Genomic DNA, 24,055 nt, shown 5'->3' with positions numbered 1-24,055 from the left:
GTTTGGGCATATGAGATTATATCCACTATTGCTGGGAGAGTTGCAGTTCGACTTAACGATAATGTCGTGCCTCGATTTTTAAGGTGGTCATGCTCTCATTCATTGTCCAACAATCTATTGTAGAAAGATATCTTCAACTCCCCTTCAGTGAGTAACAAGAACTACCTCATATTGTTATAGTATTTAACGTTATTTAACATTGTTTATAATATGTTTGACATGTAGTTGGTGATCAGACCATATACGATGATTGATGCGGAGAGGAAATTTAGGGACACTCGAGTTGACAAATGCCCAGTGTATTTGGAGCTTCAGAAGGGAGATCTAATGTTATCAGTGACAAGAAGCTCAGAAGAAGAACCTATAGATATTAACCAAGAGGAGGTATCTAGCAGACATGAACCTCATAAGAGGAACCATATGCCTTTCCAATTTGAGCATGAGTCTTGATACGAAGAGGAATTTAAGATCCGTGAGTTAGATCATCATGTACCAGAGCCCAATGTCAACTCATACAGGACGAGCATTCGGAGTTGAGACTACCTACAAATCTTAGACGAGCAGGTCTCGAGAGTGGAGACTACATTGGGGGAGGTGAAGTCTGATTTGGTGGAAGTGAAGTCTAATTATGGGGAAGTGAAGGTACAACTGTGGGCAATCACTAAGATATTGCAAACATTATGTCAAGTATGTATATTTCACAATTTGTGGATGAGTGGATGTGTTTCGTACGTTACGTACTAATGATATGGTGTAATTATATAGAACAATGCGGAAGACGAGTCACGTGGGCATGATGGTGAGGACGAGCAACATGACCATGATAGTGAGGACGAGCCAAGTGACCATGATGGTGTGGATGAAGAACATGTTGAGAGGAATCCTATTGACCCTAACACTGATCCCACTCTCCCAAGCACCACTTCTATCGACTCTATTTTTTATCCCAGCCTCTCAAGCACCACTTCTATCGGCCCTAACACCTATCCCACCCTCTTAGCACCACTACCATTGTGCCTATTACCACCACGATGCTCACACTTGTTGAGTCGATTACCACTGACGCCATACTCACCACCACCACTACCATCGAGCTATCTATGCCAGATCCATCCTCTACAGATGATGATATCCATCTACGCTCGATCCCGCCTCCAAAAAAGAAGTTGAAGATCAAGATGGACCCGAGAAGGTCACTAAGGCTCTAAGACGTATGGGTAGGAAGAGGAAAGAGGTTAAGCCTTATACCCCTCTGGTTGAAGTGAAACGACCAAAATTGAAGTGGAAGTACTCTGATCTAGGTGTTTGTCCTCCTCATATGGTTGATAGGGTTAGATACGATCCAACCCATCTAGTCCCAGAGGAAATGCTCAACACCTTCCTACAATGGTTGACGAGTGATGATGTGAAGCCTTAGGTACCCGACATGGGGGCTTTGTTTAGGACAGATAGAAGGACAAAATAACTGTTTTGTGAGTTAACGAAGGATAATGAATGGATCGATTTTTTTGTACGAACTAATTTTATTATACAAGTTTTATATCGTTACATGTATTATGTTTTGGTTAGTAATGTGTTGGACTTTCATTTGTAAGTGCTTGAGAGCATATTCATGTTTTTTAGGAGAAAGTTGCTTGCTCAGCCTGTGATATGCATCCATAAGTTCACGATGCTCCCATCGAGAATATTGGTATGCATATGTTTTTTCAATTAATTAATACATTCATTCATTTTGTATACTTAGTTCATTAACAATTATTTCATTCTTTGCCCATAGCGCTATTTGAACTTTTTCACACCCGAAAGCTTGTTCAGAGCCATAGACGATAGGATCGAGGAAGAAGTCGTGGCTTTATGGGCGAAAGAAGATAGTGTAACTAACCTTGTGCTTGGTTTGGAGCCGAATCACCAACTAGGATGGGTTGACGTAGACTACATGTATAGTGCAATCAACGTATATGAACATTGGATCCTGATCGTGATTGACATGAATAGAGGACAAATATCGTTATATGACTCCATGGCATCATACATCTCGATGAATGATATTGCACTAATGCTAACGCCTTTAATACATTGCCATCATTGGCTCACTTTTCCAAGCTCTATTAGAAGAAACCAGACTTATATCATGACCCATGGCAAGTTTATCGTGCATAAATAGGAGATATACAAGGTCGCAATATATTAGATTGTGGTATATTCTGTTTAAAATTTTTTAAGCATATGGTTACCAGATCTCTAACAAAAGTGGTGTTTGTTCAAGAAAAGATGGCAGACTTTAGATTCTAGTATGCTTGTAAGCTATGGGGCTGATACATTCATTTACTAGATTGTATTTTTCAAGTTATTTACTTATTTGTGCAAATTGTGAATGTAAAAGATAGTACAAATTGTGAATGTAAAAAACAGTACAACTTGTGAGTGTAAAAATTAGTACAACTTGTGAATATTAACAAACTTCTACTGCAAGTTTTTTTTTTTTTTTTTTTGTCAATCTATTGTGGCTGTCTATATTCACAAGTGGCTCATTATAAATCTGTCTATTGTGGCCGACACCACCACATCGTTTGTATTTTCTCGGGAGCCGATGTTCTCCAGCGGATGGGAGATATCAGTTCTTTTCAGTTGAAGGATCATAATTGAAGGAACTCTATGAGGAGAGAAACTTGAGCGAAAGCAAGATCGTCCCAAATCCATTTTTCATTAAATATAAGTTTTATAGTAAATCAAGAACAAGATATACATTTACATAAATTATAGCATGCATTAATAAAGGAAGACTTAGGGTTTTAGAAACCTTTACCTTTGAAGATTATTCTTCAAGAATCCCTCGAACAGGTCATGAATGGTTCTCCTTCTCCAAAAGGGACACCACCATACAGAGCCTCCTGTATTCTCCTTAGGGATTGAGAATGGCAGGAGGTGTGGGCTCTGCCTTAGGGTTTGGAAGAGGGAAGGAGATGGAGAGGAGGAGAGGGAGGAGAAGAAATTTTCTTATCTTTTTCGTTTTTTTTTTCAGAGAGAACCCTTCTCTCAGTATTTCATGGAGGAAGACCAATGAACACCAACATTTTCTTTGACCCCTCTCATCTCGTATTTGGCTGAGAGAAATTCAACTCTCCCCTTTAATTAATTAATATTAATTTAATAAAATAAAATTAATAATAATTATACATATAATAACAACCTTATTTTATATATATATATATATATAAACTATATGTTATATCCCATAACACATCATCTATAGTTACATATTGTATTAAATACAATATAACCTATAGATGTATTTTCTCACAACCATATATGACATTTAATATAAATCACATTTATAGTAAACTCACTTATATGAATCTCATTCATATAATTGATATTTGGATCATATCCAAGTATTTAATTCATCTCAACTTATTTAAGGTATTTAACATTAAGTCATATTTATATTAAATTTAATTATATGAATCTCATTCATATAATTAGTATTTAAATCATATTCAAATTTCTCTCATATTACCTTATATTATAATGTATCAAATATATTATATTAATTATATCACATATATAATTTATTTAATTAATTATATCATATATAATTAATTCCCTCAATTAATTTGAACACTTCAAGTTAATCCAAAAATAATTCTCAATTAAACCCCTGTTGAGCTACAGAGGAGACCTTTTGGACCTGTAGATTGAGGCTCCAAATGTACTTGAATAATTAATTAAACTCTTTAATTAAATTACCCAACATCCGTTAATTGTTGGTCATTCTACTAAAAATCGACAACTTCACTCTTTGCACTACAGATGAATTTCTGTGTCCTTTGGATATAACCAATTAACAGTGTGATGAACCTTCACAAATTACCGGTAAGTACAACTTGGCCAAAATGACTATTTTGCCTCTGTAATTACATCTAACTCCTTAAGTACCACTAATCCCTCTAATGAACAATAAGTCATAATCTAACTATGACTAAGTCCCCCTCGGGCCAAGAGAGGGTCTGGCCACTGTGTTCAAGCCCCGGAATAAGTCATTAAGGGAGCAATTATCTACTTGCCCCTGCATTGGGGAGGAGTGAATTCCTCTCATGTAGCTGTATTCCCAGCTCCCTAATTAGACGAATATTCAAAATGGTAGACTTATTGAGTTTGCAATCTGGCCACTCTCACCCATACAAATCAAAGGATCTTCTTCATGAGCAGGAGTTCACAACTCACTCAAGATTCATGTCATGTCACCTATGGTCATCCTAGTGAAATGTAAGTCTTTATTATTAAAGGTGTTATATGAAGAGACTAATCAATTTGTGGTTAGGTCTTATACAAATTTTTTGTATAGGATACCCCCGATCACATGTCTCTATATGAATGATCAAAATCAGATCATTTGTAGTACTTTATAACACTTGTAACACCTACAAAGTGGGTCGTATCCATAGTATCACCAGGATAAGGTACCAACCTTATCCATCTACTATAGACCGTTTAGGTTATTATTTAAACAAGATCCACTTGTATGTCTTTACATACTTGTTTAAATTACATAAAATAACCTAGGATTTTAGTTTATTGGATTGATTATAGGCTTATAAAATAATACTTATTTTATTAACAACAATATGTTTATATAAAGTTTACAAACTACGAGATTGCAAGGAGATTTAGGACACCAATTCCAACATTAACATCAGCATACTCTGGCGGTTTCTTCCATTCAGTCACATGGCCAAGTGGAGATATCGATTTTGCGTATACAAGGACAAGTGACTCCACAAAATAAAACCTGCTACATAGGGTGAATGGGTTGATGTTCCACTTTCTAGCTGTAGCAATAGCAGCAATAGGGTTGATGTTACCCTTCAAATGAGTGTCACCAACAGTGATCACCGGACGACAACTCTTAAATCCTCTTAAGTAAGAAACTAGTGTCATGAACACATATTTGAAATATTGAGATTCTTCAAGCTCAATCTAAAAAACGATCCCCAGATTTTTAATCTTTAAAGCTTCACCATAAACATGCAACATGGTGTAAGATTTCTTGGGGGTACTCCTTGCAAGAGCGAGAGCAGTTTCTCTTGCACGCCATGCCTTGTTGTATCTTATGTTCACACCATATTCCAACCATATATCCTAAATGATATGGCGTGGGGTTTTAGCACGACCAATGCCGAACTTATCTTTGATTAACAGGCCAATTACAAATGCGATAGCTTGCCTATGGTCATGATTGAGGACTTGAATCGAGCATGTGTGGACAGCTGTATATTTGTTGATCTTGAAAATGTCACAACCATCCATTATAACTACACATACTCTCCACTTACATGTCTCGTATATACATCAAACACTATATAGTATTTTGTTTGATTTTCTAACCTGCAACTTGAAATTATTCTTTATGGCCAATATTGACAACCTCATTTTCACATCATTCTTGCCAAAAAAAAAAAAAAAAAAAAAAAAAACTGGCCTTCCTCAATATCCAATCCAGATGAAGACTGCAGTTGCATGATCAGGTCTCCATTTCTCACAGTACTCACAGATGGTCGAACTTCAGGAGGACAACTCTCTTCTACTGCCTCAATTCTCCGATGCACATTACCAATAAAATGACCAAAGTCATTATGAAGAATCGGGGTCGAAGTAAAGACAAAAACACCACTTTCAGTAGTTGGAGTCTCATTCACAAGATTCTCATTCACAACATACTCATTCACAATATTCTCATTTATGACATTCTTATTACGGCCCCACTTCTGACCATGAGTATACAAATCCCATGGATTCATGTTTTCATCTCCCATCAACACCATCGATGGAAAAATATCTGGTTCATTACTAATATCATCCACACACATTGGTTCGCATTCTGCCTCTATGTTGTCAAATTTTGCCACTTGATGGGTTTTTTCAACACTTATGAATATCGGTGGTTTGTTACAATCCAACTCCAAAAGTAGAAATTTAACATCATGGTCGTTCATAAAAAAATATAGGAGGACATTCACAATCCAATTCATATTTCACCCTCATTATCAAGTTGAACTTTAAAGAAGTAATTTCCATAAGGTCAAACAATCGATCTGTCAATTCACTATACTTCAATGTCATTGGCAGGATACCCTTCAAAGATCCTCCAACATTATTCCTTCTCATTCCATGACCCTCCATATCGAACAAACAACTGCTTCTCGTCCACTTCAATACACAAACGAGTAAATTTAAAATTTTAGATTATGTAAAACTCTCGTTAATAACTTTCGTTGCTTACTCTCGTTTCTTTCTCTCGTTAACTATTAGTCTCATTCATTTTTCTCCTTTAATAGATTGTACACGTGTTGAATGAAATTTTGATTGCGGCGGATGGAACGTAATGCGTAACGAAACGTAGTGTAATGCCACCGCAAAGAATGGAAAAATGGAAATGATGGTGGTGATGTGGAGTGGATGATGATGTGGATGATGTGTATGCACTTTTCGATAATAAATGCGATACTATGTTCTAAAATAATGTATGCGATGATGCTGATATGCGTTCATAGTATGCGTCATGTAGTATGCGCGTGTCACAAGTTTTCTTGCGCTGGAACCAAGTATAATACCAATGCAAGTTTCTCAGAGTGATCTGAGGTCGAACACGGGGATTGCGATGATCAATGCGATACTAATGTGATATATGCGACCGGAAAAAAAATAATAATGAATTGTATTGGAAAAGTAAAATGCGATGATAAAATAAAAGGCGGTGACTAAAATGCGATGACAAATAAATAAATAAACAGATAAATAAAAAAATAAATGGGCTGTCTATGAAGATGTGCAAGTATTTGATGGAAGGCGATGACAAGTCTTGTGAAATGTGTCAGAAAGAGAATGGGTTGGGGGAAAGAATATTGCAAGTTCGTCAATCCTGTTGAGGACGCAACTAAGATTCTGCTTTCTCTTAGCTTACAACTCTCAGCGATCGACCGTGTTCCTATATGTCTATGGTGAATCAGGGATGAACGTTACGAATGCAAGGTTGTTTCTATCTCTGGAAATACTTCTTGCTTTAGTTAACGCATTCTTCCAACCTTCTTTCGAGAGGTGGATTAACATCTTCACTTCTTCTTTCACAGGTGAAGATGCCGTTGAGCATGCATTAGCTAAACTTAGCTGATTACTTCAACAATGATTAACTTACTCGCTTAATCCTCCCCCTTTACCCTGGGGATTAGTTACACATGATGAGAGAGATGAACGATGAATGTATGGAGATGAATAAAGAAATGACGATGAATATGATAATGATATTAAAAGGTAACGATAAAGCGTTTGTTACAGATGGATGAATGAAAGATTAGAAATGAATACAGTTGATGAATAGAAAGTGAGAACAAATAAGGAAAGCGTGTCAATGTCTTAACACGGATCTCGATCAGAGACGATTTGCTTGTCGACGCGTAGGAGGAATGTGGTGGAGAACTTCCTTTTTAGACTTGTTTTCCAGGTAGAAGTGATCTCTGCACAGAGCTTCTCTTCGGGAATGTGAATGAATTTCTTGCTCTCGAGACTTCCCTTTCAGTCTTGTCTCGTCTTTCTCCCGGATTTTCTCTAAGCTGTCTCTTCAAACCAGCCCCCTTTCTTTGAAATTGATGTAGCTATTTATAGACCTTGGCACCTCTTTCGTCGGTGGTCCCGCTCTGAAAAACTACTTTTTCTACCATGGCTTGGTGGAAATGTTCGCTCTGCACCACATTCAATTTGTTAGATCGTACAACAGAAAAGCTATACAATTTCAGAAATCCACGCGAATGTGTCGCTCTTTTCATCTACGATCGATCGCCGCATGCGGTGCAAATGCGTTGTTCTTTCCATCCATGTTCGATCATCGCATGTGCTGCAATTGCGTTGCTCTTTTTCGTTCTCAATTAACCGTTGCATGCAGTGCAAATGCGTTGCTCTTTTTGTCCTCGAGAGATCGTTGCATGCGGTGACCTGTTTCCTGCAAAACAAAGACTCGGACATTCCATTTTGCCATCGCAATGGTGTTAGCGGGTGTGCTTCCAACACTTTACAACTTTTGCGTTTCTAAGCCAATTTCTATTTGTTCGATGCAATTTTTTCCTTCTTTTTGCCACATATTCTAAATAAGATGGTATAAATAACTTGTATTTCTACAAGTTATCAACACGGTATTTCCTTCCTCACATTGGACTAACTTCACTCTCGTTTCTTCCTCTCGCCTATCTATAGTAGCATAATACCAACTCACAAACAAATCGTTTCTATCACGACTTTTACGATTTAAGTAAATGAGAAATAACGCAGTGCATGTTTATACTTACGTAGAGTGTGAAATTTCTGGTATATGTTGATCCAACAGCGATTAGAACATTACAAATTCGTATTTTTTGGAAACTTTGCAGCTAAATGTCATGGTTTTTTTTTTAAAAAGAGAACATTTTATGAGAACGGATGATACTCGATTTGGTCAAATTTTTTTGTTATCTTAGTGGGACTTAGCGTGCATACCACTTTTCATTAAATTGATTTGAAAGAATTATGGGTTTTTCGAAGTATTCGAAAATTCATACAATGGCTATTATTTACATACAAACTGGCGAAAAATTGATAAAGAATGAGATACAAAAAAACGAGAGAAAAGAAGGTGAAGCGAGAGGAATGAGGGAGTCAGATTGAAAATTGAGATTTAAAATGTTCGATTTCTATCCAAAGATGAATGAGAGGAAGGCATGAGAAGAAGAGGTAAAAAAAATGAGAGGAATGTGTGAGAATCTGGGTCAAGTGCTTCCTATGAGTGAGAAACGAGATGAACGAAGGAAAATCTGGGATGCGCACACATCTTCGAATGTTTTGAAGACTAAACAGACATTTCACATACGGCTGATGTCATCAAAAAGCCAAAATTTGAATGTTTTTTACATCCGTATGAAATTCTCAAGAGTCTATGACCTATTGGTGGAAATAATCAATAAATGAAAATAAAAGTAAAAGAGCGTGAAGCGCGTGGCGCATGGGCCCACAATCAGCGAAGTTGAGCCCTCGGTAGGAAGAAAAAAACATAAGAAAGACCGCTGCAAAGCGTTGACCAAAATTAGGTCGCCCGCCAACGCCAATCGCCATACGCCCTTTGCCCTTTACAATTATTTCCATTCTTCATTGAGAACTTCAACAAAGGCGTGGCGTGTGCCTTGCACGGTGTCGTTTCATCTCTCTTTGCTCTGCTCTGCAAAATAAAAATAAAACAAAGCATCTTCTCCTTTTACTCTGTCTTTGCCTTCACCTACCCTTCTTCTCCATAATTCCTTCTCCGATCTTCTCCTCTCTCTCCGATCTCCACCCTCCAGGTATTATTCTTCATTTTCTCTTCTCTTCCTCTTCCTTTGTTTCCGATCTATCTGACTTTGCCCTGCATTTCTAATTTCTGTTTTTTTTTTCTTTTAATTTTCCTTTCTACGTTTTCTGTTGTAAATTTATCGATTTTCTGTGCGATCTGACGTATAAGCATTTTTTTACGAGCTGAATACGTTCGAATTGAGCCCGCTTTGATGTTTTTAATTTCGTGTTTTGTCATCTCTTAGCTAAGGATTCAGTTCTGAGTTGATTGTTTTCGAATTGTTTTACATATAGTCTGAATTGAATGATTGTTTTTAATTACATCAGTATTGATCAACTTCCGAGAGTTCACTTGATAAACAACTGGGGTTTTGTCTTCTTCTTTTGTGAATTTGATTTTTATTCTGTTAGTTCATAGTTGTGTTTTTTAATTACTTGCATGTCCTTGTTACTTCTCCTGATTGTTGGAGTGCTTACTGAAATTTGGGCCTCTAGATGAACTAGGATAAATTCTTTGGTTGACTTTTCAGGGTTTTGGAGCTTTTAAGAAAAACCTTCATTTGTGGGTACTACTTCTTTGAGTATTCTTCTTTTATATTACAATTCTGTGGTAACAACTTTATGGGGACCCATTACATCTTTGTGCAGGTAAACCGTTCAAGGTACAAATGGATAATTTCCTTGGAGGCTTTACAGAGGGCTCTACAACTTTTAATCAGGATATTCAAAGATGTCCATTCTTAAGGAATATTAATGAGCCGACAAATTTCTCATTTTCCTCGTCCATGGCATTCCCAATACCTGTAAGTTTCTTCTTTCTATGAATTTATATTTGAATTTATTTGTTTCACCAAAGATATCGAATGAAAATATAAATCTACCCGTTTGTTTTACATATTACATTGGTCAATGTTCAACTATGGAAAACACATGGAAAATCAGATATAATTACAGTCTTTCCCTAATATTATATTTCAACGTAATGGAAATGAAATTCTTCATGTCAAAGTTATTCAGTGTTTCATTTTTTTATAATTATTTATAATACATACTCGTTAAATATAATTAGGTAGATATTAATTAGTTTTACAGAACTTGACACATGTGTAAATGTTAGTTATACTTTTATACAAATCGTTTCTTAGAATTTTTTTGTTTCCAGCTGAGGCATTAGCTTAGTTATTCTGGTGTACGTATTGATGCCACATAGAATAAGTTTACTTTGTTGCTTCTTTAGTTCTTTATGTACCTATGTTAGTTATCCTCTTATTGCATACTTTACTATTAGCATTTAGCACTAGAGTTCAGGTGTTATATTCAGATTTCACCTTACGATCTTCAATATAGGTTGTTAGGTCTTCCTCTTTCTTGTAATTTAGTTTTCCACATAATTCTTTGTTTTTCTGATAGCTGCTTCTACTCTCTTTATAGGTACGTGGAGCTAAAGGGCCAATTTTTGAAGATGGTCCCAATTTTGATATGGCATTTAGGCTTTTTCATGGACAAGATGGAGTTGTTCCACTCTCTGGAAGATCTATGCATCCAGAGAGTGTAGAACTCAAACCAACCCCATCACAGTTCAATCCTTTAGCTGCAAAGGCAGCCACTATTAGCCTCTCATCCTTCGGACCTGGAGGCCCCTTCAGCTTTGATTCATTTTCAGAAAAGTGGAAAAATCAGAAAAAGAAATTTGAGTCATCCATGAAAGAGTCTTCTTCGCAGGTGATCAATTGTTAATCATCCATGGTTTATTAACATTTAGTACTTTAGCTGTCAGATGAAAGATAATGAAATTCATATGCAGAGAATCTTGTTATCTGAATTGTTGAAAATCTAGGATGAATACAATCTGTCCTGTTGACTTATCATTATGTTCATTCTCAGGGTGGAAATTCACAGCATGAAGCAGTGGGCAATGAATGGCTGCAAATGGGGAACTGCCCAATTGCAAAGTCATATCGTGCTGTTAGCAGTGTCATACCGCTTGTCGCCAAAGCTCTTCAGCCCCCACCAGGCATGAAATTCAAATGCCCACCAGCAGTAGTTGCAGCAAGAGCAGCTTTAGCAAAGACCGCATTTGCAAAGAATCTCCGTCCCCAACCATTGCCAGCAAAAGTACTTGCAATCGGTCTACTAGGCATGGCAGCAAACGTACCTTTAGGAATATGGAGAGAACACACTGAAAAATTCTCACCCTCATGGTTTGCTGCCGTTCATGCAGCTGTTCCATTTATAGCTATGCTAAGGAAATCTATTTTAATGCCCAAGTCAGCCATGGCATTTACAATTGCAGCATCAGTTTTAGGGCAAGTCATCGGCTCGAGGGCAGAGCGACTCCGACTCAAGGCAGTGGCTTCAAAAAAACTAACCCTCCAAGATTCTCTCGCTGAATCCACCATTTTGCCGATGGTTACCGTGAAGAACGGTCATTGTGGCGACATAGAAAGCTGGAATCCAGTTACCACTCTTCAAGTAGCAGGTCCACCTTCACCAACCAAGGTGCCTTGCTGATCTCTTCTTCACCATTTATTGTGAGTGTTTTGCTCTGTATCCTAATGAGTGTAATTCTTCAATTAATACACCAGTTTGTTCATTTGTTTGGAAGCATTTTGACACTTCAAAATATAAAATGATAAAATAAAGTCTCTGTGTGTGTGTGAATTAAGTCTTTTGGTGGGAATGTTCAATTTTGCTTTGTGATATTTTGGCCCGGAAGGAAATTGATGAGAAGCAAAGCATTACCAATAATAGAGGAAAGATGGAGAGAAATTGCGGGGCAAGTTGAGATGAGTTTGTAATTGTGATAAATTGAATTCAATATAGTCGGCTAAAAAATTCATTACTTTAGTTGACCCAAGAAAGTTGCGAGTGTTTTTCCTTCAACCTTCCAAAAGTAAATGCATGGCAACTAGACTACAATTTCTGTATTGCATGCCTCATCACCTCATCTTGATTTTATCGTTTATAATATGTCAAATCCAAGCTTAATAAGATTTAATTTTAGGGAAAACGTCAATTTATATCCCGGGTTGATGTATTTAAAACCTGAACATTTTTGCAAATGTATCAATTTACAGGAAAATCCGTGTGAAACTTCTAGTTGTATCAATTAAATCCCGAAAAATTCATAAATGAATCAATTTATACTCTTAGTCAAATTTTCTATTGTTCATGCATTTACTCTAATCAAAACCAACATTTAAAGAAGCCTACATTTGAAAATCAATGCATAGATGATTTGCAAACATAATCATAGTGAAGTCTTAATTAATTGGCTTATGATTTTATTTTATTATAGTTGACTCAAATTATAAACTTATAGGTTGAGGGAATATAAAATTTTATTGATAGAAAAATTTATATACAACTTTAACAATTACATGCCTAAATATAATAGCACTGAATAAAAAATAAAATAAAATAAAGAATAACTGGAGAAGTTGAAACTTTTGACAACTCGTGATAAACTTGCCGTAGCCACTAAACTAGATTCTAATAGGTGAAAATTTTGAAACTTTATCATCATCAGAATCCGCTGCTATGCTCAAATAGTATAATCTTGATTAGAGATGGAACTACGTTGGTTTCAATCATTTAGCAAGATACTCGAAAAATGTGCCATCTTCTTTGCCATCTTCTTTACAGTGAAAATTCCTTGCCATCTTCTTTGCAGTGAAATGTGCCAGCACAGGCACATTGTTCCCACAGATGAGCAGCTTTAATCTGTTTGCAACGAACACAAACCAAATCCTGCACGTGATATGCACGCTCTCTTTGCATCACAATGTGAATCAATGCATTCTCAATCAGTTCTTGTTTGTATGGTTGTCCACATTCTGCCACACCACATCGCCGTTCTTGTGCTTGTAAAGTTGAGTCACAGCACAAGTCCAAATCTCGATAGTCATTGCAATAGCTGCCCTCACAACCAAACGAAAAAGAGCAAGAATTTGAGCAATTTGGTTTTTTATATATAGGAAAATGTCGGTTTGTATTCGGTTGTATTGAAAGATCGAAAGAAAAGAGACAAGACAATGTTTACGTGGAAAACCCTAATTCAGGGAGAAAAAACCACGATAGAAAAGTTCTATTGTTTAATGTCATACTTACAAGAGTCCCCAACCTCATATATAAATAGAATGAAGGGAAATCCTAATTTAGTAAATATAGAGTAAACTACAAATATGTCCTTAGGGCTAATGCAACATATTTCAACACTCCCCCTCAAGTTGGGGCGTAGATATCGGCAAGACCCAACTTGTTAATACAAGCTTCAAACGTCTGTCTCGATAACCCTTTGGTAAGAACATCTCCAACCTGTTGGACTGAAGGTACATAGGGAATACAAATAACCGGTGGTCTAACTTCTCTTTAATAAAGTGTTTGTCAATTTCCACGTGCTTGGTTCTATCATGTTGTACTGGATTATTAGCAATACGAATAGCAGCCTTATTATCACAATACAGCTTCATGGGACCCGGACTGTCTTGATGAAGATTAGACAAAACTTTCTGCAACCAGATTTCTTCACACTCCTAGACTCATAGCTCTATACTCTGCCTCAGCACTGCTTCTGGCCACTACACCCTATTTTTTACTCCGCCAAGTCACCAAATTTCCCCACACAAAGGTACAGTATCCTAAGGTTGACTTTCTATTAGTCACTGATCCTGCCCAATCTGAGTCAGTATACGCTTCAATGCTCCGTGTGTCATATTTTCTGAACACTAAGCCCTTCCCAGGGGTGGACTTCAGGTATCTCAAAATTCGAGTCACTGCTTCCATGTGCTCCTCATACGGATTCTGCATGAACTGACTTACCACACTCACAACATAGGAGATGTTGGGCCTAGTATGAAATAAGTAAATTAGTTTCCTACCAAGTGTTGATACCTCTCTTTATTTACAGGAACTCCTTCTGAAATTCTTTTCAGTTTGCTATTGACCTCAATAGGAGTGTCAATGAGTTTGTATCCAGTCATTCTTGTTTCCTTTAACAAGTCCAGAGTGTATTTCTGTCAAGATACAAATATTTCTACTTTTGATCTCGCCACTTTTATCCCGAAAAAATATCTCAGACTACCAAGATCCTTGATTTCAAATTCGCCTGTCATCCTTTGTTTCAACTTAACAATTTCTGTTATGTCATCTCCTGATAAAATGATGTCATCAACATACACCACCAACACAGCAATCTTCCCTAAAGGTGATTTTTTTGGTAAACAATGTATGATCAGAATCCCTTGAACAAACCTTTGCGACTTAACAAACAATGTGAACCTGTCGAACCATGCCCTAGGAGACTATTTTAACCCATATAAGGACTTCCTGAGTTTGTAAACATGATTCCCAAACTTAGTTTCGAAACTTGGAGGCGGACTCATATAAACCTCCTCTTCTAACTCACCATTCAGGAAGATATTTTTTACATGTAGTTGATGTAGGGGCCAATCTTTATTCACGGCAACAGATAGAAGAACTCAGATTGTGTTTAACTTAGCTACTGGGAAAAATGTTTATGAATAATCAATCCCATATGTCTGAGTGAACCCTTTAGTAACTAATCTGGCCTTATATTTCTCGAGCGTTCCGTCAGACCTATACTTCACTGTGAACACCCATTTGCAACCAACTGTCTTATGACCTCTAGGGAGCGCTACTAACTCTCAAGTCTTATTTGTCTCGAGCTCTCATTTCTTCCATTACTGCCGCTTTCCACTCAGGAACTTCCATGGCCGCATGTACACTGGTAGGTATAGAGTATCCAGTTGGGTAGTTGTTCGCACGAGATTTTAAGAGAAATTTATTTCGTGGAACTTGAACTTTGTATTTGTATTAATTTTGTGGAAAGTGAGTACAATCTCTAATACACAATATTTTGATGTTTTCAAAATAAATTATAAACTTTAAGCTAGTTGATCTTCTTGAACGATCAGCCATTGAGTTGAACTTATTTCGTGGAGTTGAACTTAAGTTGGTGTTGTGTTGAAGTTGATTTGATGCGATGTGGTTCGATTTCTAGTACTTGATCCTCTAATTCTCTCTCAGTTGAATGCATACGCTTGATTTAAGGAAGCGAAGCGCGTGATGATCATGGAGTTGAAGTCTTGGAAGAATACTTGTATCTTCAAAGGACTTCAGTCTATAAGGGTCTTCTATCTTCTAAGAGTGCAACTTTAGGAGTCTTGGGAGTCTTCTGCTTGTTGATAAATTCTCTTTGGACTCTATAAATGTAGAATTGCTTGTATCTTCAAAGGACTTCAGTCTTCAGAGTGTTTGTATCTTCAAAGAACTTCAGTCTTCAGAATGCTTGCATCTTCAAAGGACTTCAGTCTTCAGGATGCTTGTATCTTCGAAGGACTTCAGTCTTGGTTAGCTTCAGGAGTCATGGAGTCTTCTGATTATAAAGAATTCTCTATAAGCTCTCTGGAGTATAGAATTGTTGACCCGCAAATGAGAACTTCTCTATTTATAGAGTTCTCTGCTGGAATTCATGGGCTTGGGCTTGGTCAATCCATGGGCCTGACTAATTGGATTTGGGCCTTATTTGACATTTTGGTCAAATTAAGCCTATTTATGGGCTAAATTAGACTTTTAGCCCAAATAATAATATCAAATTGGATCGAAGTAATTTTATTCAATCCAACGGTTACGAAGGAAACATGTGGCATCATTGGACTTCGCCAATTTATGTCTGCAACTTCAATTTGGGACAAATGTCAACTTCTAATTAGTCTCGAATTCAATTATTTAGAATTTCGTCATTAATTTAGTAAATGACGTGGCAATTTGTGATTGGTCCAAAATTTCTCATTCAACAAATGCCACTTTTCGAGATTTATGCACGTTTATACCGTGGGTGGATCTAGAAAAAGATAATTCGAAATCAAAGTATGATTATAACTCCCTTAATTTGATGCATCGTTTTGATCAAAATATGAGAATTTAGTTCAAAATTTTGATTTGAAATTTGTTTGCTTGACTCACTTTCGCCAAGTAAACAAAAGATGAATTTGTCCTTGACTTTCTTGCTCCCAAGTGAACTTTAATTTGAACTAAAGTAGAATTTATGTTCTACTTTAATTTCAAATTTAATTTAATATTCCAAATTCTAACAATCACTTTTTTTTTTTTTTAGATTTCATGTGAATTTGAAGTAGAATTTGTCATCTTGTCTTTATCTTTTCTTCAATTTTGATTTGGTGGATGCTTGGAGTGTGCCTATATTTTGATTTGAGACAACACTTAGACTATGTCAAGGTCTTGACATTGGGATGACATTTTATTGGTACCCAAATCTTGGCTTGAATTTGGAATAGAATTTGAGGTGAAATTGAATCTCGATCAATTTTGATTTGAGATAAAAATTTGGGATATACCCAAATTTTAATAAGAGACTAATCGAGACATTTTTTTTTATCCGCAATTTATTTTGATTGAACATAAAAACTCAAGATTGAATAATTTGAATTTAAAATAAAATTTAGAATATAACCAAATTTCAATTTGGGATAAATTTTAAATCTTTCCCGCAATTTGATTTGAAAATAGGGATGAGAGAACCTAAATTTGGACGAATTTGATATAAAATTTGGAAGATGCCCAAATTTGAGATTTTATCCACAATTTAATCTCAAAATTGAAAATTTGATTTTGAATAAAATTTGGAATATAGCCAAATTTTAATTTGAGAGAAGTTTTAGATCTTATCACAATTTGATTTGGAACTAAGGATATGAACCTAGATAAAATTGAAATAAAATTTGGAATACGTGCAAATTTGAATTTTAACCGAAATTGAAATCCAAAATTTGATTTGGATAGAATTATAATCTTAAACTAATTTTGATTTGAAGCTTGGATAATTTAGGACTTTGAACTTGATATTTGGATAAATATGGATTCAAATCTTATTCTGACCTAAATTATTATTATTATTATTATTATTTAGTGAAGTTGAATATGAGCCTTCAAACTTGCAAAAAGAAAAATCAATTTAACCCAAAATTTGTTAGATTTCTCAAATGCTATGTTTTTAGTCAATCTAAAATCTAAAATTCTTCTCCAAATTTGGCTTTTAAATCTAAACCACCTTTGGTTATTCATCTATAAATTGAACTCAGAAACCTCATAGAATTCACATTGACTGAATCACCTCCATTGCATCTCTGAAAACTTCTTCAAGACCTTTTTATTATTTCTTCAACTTTTTTTTAATGCTTCTTGTTTTACTTCGTCGAGTCGATGGAAACAGAGCACTCTCTTGTGATCAGTCTTCTTTTTTTCTTTTTTTTTTTTTACTCTCTCGTGACCGATCTTCTCTTGTTTACTTTTTTTTTTCTTTTCTAATTTTTTCAGCATGCTTTCAACCTTTCTTTTTCCTCACTTTTTTTAAGGATTTTGTGGTTGATCACCTCCTTTGGAACCCATCAGCATTATGTTGCACTTGGTGTGTGGTCACCGACAACATCGGCTTTTGCTTCTACTAGATTTTATTTTACTACCTGTTTCTCATGGTTCTAAGAGGATGTGTGAGAGAGGAAGAGAATATAGTTTTTTTTTTTTTTTTTAATTTTAAAGATGGGACCTGCTCACATGAACTCAGTGACATAGTAGAGAGAGTTTTAGTGAGAAGTGAGAGAAATTTTAGGGGGGTTGGAAGTGTAGAAGAAGAAGATTTAGGTTTTTTTTTTTTTTTTTTTTTCCTAATAAAGGTCTGGTTTTATCATTTAACCAATTTTTTTTGTATTATTTTTGTATTAGTTTTCATTCTTAATTTCCTTTCTTTTTTATTTATAATTTTCTTTTTACACTTTTTACTTTTTTTTTGGTTTCACATTTTTTTTTTTATTTTGTTCATATTATTCTTATGTTTTTTTAATAAATTCTTTTTTCATTTTTTTCTTCCTCTCTTGTACTTTTTTTTCTTTTCTTTTTTCATTTTTTTTTTCTTTTCTTTTCTTCTTTTCCTCTTTTCTTTTATTTTTTTCACTTTTTTTTTTCTTTTTCCTTTTCCTTTTCTCTTTTTTTTTTTGTTTTGTTTCTTTTTCTTTTTATTTTTTTTTGTAGGAGGTGATGTTTTATTTTATTTTTTGCAGCAATTCCTCGATATATAACCGTCTCCTTGGTATACAAAGGGATGACCCTGGAACTATTGTATCACCTCTCATGCTTGTGCATCCTATTCGATCACCCTAGGGAGGATTCAAAGGTCTGTTTTATAATGTCGTTCGTGTATCCTGATCGTCATGGGAGGGGCCCTGCAAGGCTTACAACTCTCTCATGCTTTTACCCTAGGGAGGATCCCGATAAGGTCTACCTACACCGTTCGCATATCCTGATCGTCATAGAAGAGGCCTCGCAAAGGCTTACAACTCTCTTATGCTTTCACCCTAGGGGCCTCGTAACTCTTATGCTTTCACCCTAGGGATCCTCGCAAAGGCTTACAACTCTCTTATGCTTTCATCCTAGGGAGGATCCCGATAAGGTCTACCTCGTAGCACCGTTTGCATATCCTGATCGTCATGGGAGAGGCCTCACTCTCTCATTCAATCACCCTAGGGAGGATTCAAATGTCTGCTTTATAACGCCGTTTGCATATCCTGATCGTCATGGGAAGGGCCCTGCAAGTCTTACACTCTCCCATGCTTTCACCCTAGGGAGGATCCTGATAAGGTCTACCTCGTTATGTTACTCCTTGATTTGAAGATAAGGGAAATATGTCATCGAGTATTGAAGATGAGGCGGATATGCCATCAAACCTTGAAGATGAGAAGAATTTGCCATCAAGCTTTTGAGCGGAGTCGGGTTGGCTAGAGTCGATCTCGCGTACAAGGCGAAGCCAGACAAACTAGAGTTGTCCTCGCATATGAGGTGGAGCCAGATGGACCAGAGTCGTCCTCGCATATGAGGTAGAGCTAGGCAAACCAAACTTGATCTCGCATATAAGGTGGAACCACACCCACATTTTTGGAGAGGAAGCGAAGCTACACCAATTTTGAAGAAGAGGTGAAGTTGTGCCAATATTTTGGAGAGGAAACAAAACCATACCACGACTTTGAAGATGGAGTGAATTCGCGTCATCAGTTTAGAGATGAAGTGAAAACTGTGCCACAGTTCGGAGATGAAAACGAAGCCATTGCCACGACTTTGGATGATGAATGAAGTCGCACCAACATTTTGGAGAGGAAACGGAAACCGCACCACGACTTTGGAGATGAACGGAAGCCCAACATTTTGGAGAGGAAACGAAACTACACCACAACTTTGGAGATGAAGCGAGTCACGCCATTAGTTTAGAGATGAAGCGAAGCCACGCCACAACTTTGGATGAACCACGCCAGACTTTGGAGATAAAGTGAAACTGCGCCAACATTTTGGGAGATGAAGCGAAGCCACACTATCAGTTTGGAGATGAAACGAAGCCACGCATGATTCGAAGATGAAGTGAAGTCGCGTCATCAGTTTGGAGATGAAGCGAACCACGCCAGACTTTGGAGATGAGCGAAGCTGCGTCATGATTTTGTAGACCGAGTCATTGAAGATGGAGCCGAGCCATGCACACCGACCTTGAACTTGAAGATGGAGTGGAGTCATGTACACCGACCTTAAACTTGGAAGATGGAAGTGAGGCCATGCACGCCAATCTTGAACTAAAGATGGAGAGGCAATCAACGAAGCCTCTGAATTTGAAGATGGAGGAGTATCGACGGAGCCTTTGACCTTAAAGATGGAGAAGCATCGACGAGACCTTCGCACTTGAGTTTGACAAAGCATTGGCAAATTCTTCGCATTTGAGTTTTACGAAACATTAGCCAATGCTTCTCATTTGAGTTTGATAAAGCATCGATAAATAATCGACATCTGAGCTTGACAAAGCATCGACCAATCCTCTGCACTTGAGCTTGAAGTATCGACGAATCCTTCGCATTTAAGTTTGAAATATGGACGAATCTTTCGCATTTGAGTTTGATGAAACATCAATGAATCTTTGGCAGTAGGCTTGACTTTGTGACTTTGAGCATGAAGATGGCATCGCAAAACCTCCAGACTTGAGCATGAAGATGAAGCATCGATGAAGCCTTTAAACTTGAAGATGGAGGTGTATCGATGAAGCCTCTGAACTTGAAGATTGAAGAGCATCAACGAAGCCTCTGAACTTGAAGATGGAGGAGCATTTAAGTTTGATTTTAAAGAGGAAGTGAAGTGCATTCCAAGTATTGTGCCTTTTATTTACTATGTTGGCTTCTTACGAGGGATGAACATCTTCAATCCGTTGTGTTGCCCCCAATAGGGATGAACATTTTCAATCTGGAGTGTCATTCTTTAACAGGGATGATCAACATCAATCTTGAAGTATTATACTTAAGTGGTTGTGGTACCTTTTCTGATGAACTAAACTTAAATTTCTTTAAGTTTCCTTCGTACCTTTAAAAAAAAGGATCAAATCATGACATAGTTCAAGTTTTTTTTTTTTTTTTTTTTAATTGGACTGAACTTGAAGTTTCTTTCAAGTTGGCTACATACCCTTCTTAATGATAGGGATCAAGTCATAATGTAGTTCAAAAAGAATTTTTTTTTTTTTTTATGCGCGACTGAACTTAAACTTAAGTTGCCTACATACCCTTTATAATGATAGGGATCAAGTCATAATGTAGTTCGTACAATTTTTTTAGGCCGTTCATATTTTAAGCTCATTCGGACTAGGAGCATCATGCAATTTAGGCTATTGCGATGAGAAGCTTCTTCATTTAAACTTCAGAAGCTCTTATTTCATCATGGTTTTGATTATCCTCTTCCTTTGTAGGATTCGTCAATATGATGAGTGTTGGCTTCACTATCAAGGAACCTTCTGTACTTATGTCAACAGAAAATTTTCTCTTCATGCGTGAAGGGACACGACTGTGAATCTTTTCGTCGTTTTTTTCTTCATGGAATGACGTTGGCTTCAAGATTTTCATCCTTCCTTTACGTTGATTACTTGTTGTCTTGAGACGATCAAAAGCAGATGTTGAAGGTTGATCTTTCTTTGATGTGGATATACTTAGCCTTTTGAAGGTTGAAGTTCGAGCAGAAGTAATCGTTGGACATTGGTCTTCCTTTCCTACTGTGGCCATACTCAATCTTTGAAAGACTGAAGATCGAGCACTTGAAGGCTTAATACGATCGAAGACAGAAGTTCTTTGCTTCATTTTTTCTGAGTCATTGACTTCTTCAGTAGTCACATGATTGTTGTCGACTTTCACTATGCCGACAGTGTGATATGCAATAACTTCTGATACTTTCTCTAGATGATTATTGAGAAAGCTTATTAGGAGAAATTCTGTCGAAGTTGCCGGCCGTCGGAATTGAGGGAAGTCCTTGTCTTCTTTCTTAGCTGGCTTAGGCTTCCGTGTCATCTTTTTGCCTTTCTTTTTATGAGTCTTGTTTCTTCTTCTATAGCTTCGATAGGAACGCGACTCTTTTTGGGTGGAGTTTGGTTGTCTTCTCTTTCGATGAATCACTACTTTCCACCCTTCGTTGTCATCTTCAACAAGCTCATCTTTCTTTTCAGAATTTACTGTTTGAATCTCTTGTTGGAACCGAACAACTATAGGCTTGAATTCTCCAAATTGGATCGGGCTTTGTCTTTGAGCATGGGACATAGACAGTATTGGAACATTTGAAGTTGCCGCTACTGTAGTGTGATTTGTCTGAGCTACTTCATCCAAATCCAGCTCAATCTTCTTTTCACAAGCCAACTTCATAATTCGTTCCTTCAGCACGAAGCACCTTTCAACCGGGTGACTAATGACCCAATGATACTTGTAGTAGTTAGGATCATCTATTTTTCCTTCTTATTCCAGTCGCTTGCATTTCGGTAGCTGAATAAGTTGCTTATCTAGTAGTTACTTCAACATATCTGCCACATCAGAGTCAGGGAATGGATAAACCTTCTCTTGTCGTTCTTTAAGAGTTGGACGACGCTTCTCGCCCTCATTGTGTCTTCTTTCAAATTTTGTTTGTTTTCCTTTGGAGGAAAATTTCAGCGGGGTCACATGAACGACCATAGATTCTTTTGTGGCACTACCCACAATCTTTTCAGTGCCCTTGGCATCATTTTTGTATTTTCTCCTTTTAGAGAATATGAAATCTTTAGTTCCTCGGTTGGAAATGCTCAACTCCATATCATGAGCGCGTGTTGCCAGCTCCTCAAACGTACAAGGTTTTATCCCTTGTAGGATGTAGAGAAGCTCCCAATGCATGCCTTGAGTGCACATCTCTACTGCAGATAATTCAGTAAGTCTATCTTTGCAATCCAGACTTAAAGCTCTCCATCAGTTGATGTAATCGACGACTGTCTCTCCCTTCCACTGTTTGGTGTTCGTCAACTCCATCATGCTAACAGTGCGCCTTGTACTGTGGAAGTGGTTCAGAAACTCCCTTTCTAGCTGTTCCCAACTGTCAATCACTTCTGGCTCCAAATGAGTATACCAATCGAAAGCATTTCTTTTCAAGGTACGAACGAACTTCTTGACTAGTTGGTCTTCTCTGGTTCCTGCATTTTTGCAAGTTTCAATGAAGTGTGCAACATGTTGTTTTGGATTGCCCTTTCCATTGAATTGCTAGAACTTTGGAGGTTGATACCCAGCTGACATTCTCAGGTTGTCGATTCTCTTAGTGTATGGCTTCGAGTACATAAAAGAAGTTATCAACGGTCCTCCATATTGAGCTCTTATGGAGTTTGTGATCATATCTTGGAGCTGTTGAACTGACAGAAAGGCAACAGAGGTGGATTGTGGTGGCTGACTTTCCTACAAGACAGTCTTTCCTTTATCATTGACCTTTGTAGCTAGAAATTGACTTGATTTAGCAGTATTTTGAGCCTGTATCTGATCTCTTAAAGCAACGATTTTATGATCTCGCTCCTCTACAGCCTTCATTAGGAGATTTATCTTTACCTCCATCTCTGTCATGGTCGACTCAGTTGTTACGTTAGTCATCATGACAGACACTACATCAAAATGTGATTCTTTCTCTGATAGATCAGTAGTAGAAGCATAGTTGTCGAACAAGGGATTTTTTCTGATGACGATCCCGCCTTTAGGAGATTCCATCAGCTGGTCCCAGATTTCCTCCGTGGTGATAGAGCTTATGTAAGTGTTGCTTGCGATGGTAACTTTGGATGCAACTTTCTTTGGTGCCATTTTAGATTTGTTAGACTTGGATGACGAGAGATAGATGAGAGGTAGAGATGTCCTACCGGGCGTACCAATTTGTTCGCACGAGATTTCAAGAGAAATTTATTTCGTGGAACTTGAACTTTGTATTTGTATTAATTTTGTGGAAAGTGAGTACAATCTCTAATACACAGTATTTTGATGCTTTCAAAATAAACTATAAACTTTAAGCTAGTTGATCTTCTTGAACGATCGGCCTTTGGGCTTGTTGATCTTTTTGGGTGATCAGCCTTTGGGCTTGTTGATCTTCTTAGGTGATCGACCTTTGGGCTTGTTGATCTTCTTAGGTGATTGGGCTTTGGGCTTATTGATCTTCTTGGATGATCGGCCTTTGGGCTTGATGATGTTCTTGGATGATCAACCTTTAGGCTTGTTGATCTTCTTGGAGGATCGGTCTTTGGATTTGTTGTTTTTCTTGGATGATTGGCCTTTGGGCTTGTTGATCCTCTTGGAGGATTAGTGTTCGCACGAGACTTCCGAAGAAACTT

General features: G+C 37.1%; 1 protein-coding gene across 1 annotated transcript; it reads left to right on the top strand.

Annotated features, from left to right (window-relative positions):
* Positions 1-9,161: 9,161 nt before the first annotated feature.
* LOC120080490 lies at positions 9,162-12,096 on the top strand. Its single transcript, XM_039035161.1, has 4 exons — positions 9,162-9,359; positions 9,997-10,151; positions 10,780-11,070; positions 11,233-12,096. The coding sequence occupies exons 2-4, from the start codon at positions 10,017-10,019 to the stop codon at positions 11,857-11,859; spliced, it is 1,053 nt and encodes a 350-aa protein (XP_038891089.1). The 5' UTR covers positions 9,162-9,359; positions 9,997-10,016; the 3' UTR covers positions 11,860-12,096.
* The last annotated feature ends 11,959 nt before the right edge of the window (positions 12,097-24,055 follow it).

The sequence above is a fragment of the Benincasa hispida genome, chromosome 6, assembly GCF_009727055.1.
Source record: "Benincasa hispida cultivar B227 chromosome 6, ASM972705v1, whole genome shotgun sequence".
Classification (NCBI taxonomy): Eukaryota; Viridiplantae; Streptophyta; class Magnoliopsida; order Cucurbitales; family Cucurbitaceae; genus Benincasa; species Benincasa hispida.
This window is presented reverse-complemented; position numbering and strand designations above follow the sequence as displayed.

What these genes read in the sequence shown, in the direction of transcription:
- LOC120080490 (XM_039035161.1), top strand. Translation starts at nt 10,017, where the DNA reads ATGGATAATTTCCTTGGAGGCTTTACAGAGGGCTCTACAACTTTTAAT. An exon ending in CCATGGCATTCCCAATACCT is followed by an intron (nt 10,152 to 10,779) that starts GTAAGTTTCTTC and finishes CTCTCTTTATAG; the next exon opens with GTACGTGGAGCTAAAGGGCC. An exon ending in TGAAAGAGTCTTCTTCGCAG is followed by an intron (nt 11,071 to 11,232) that starts GTGATCAATTGT and finishes GTTCATTCTCAG; the next exon opens with GGTGGAAATTCACAGCATGA.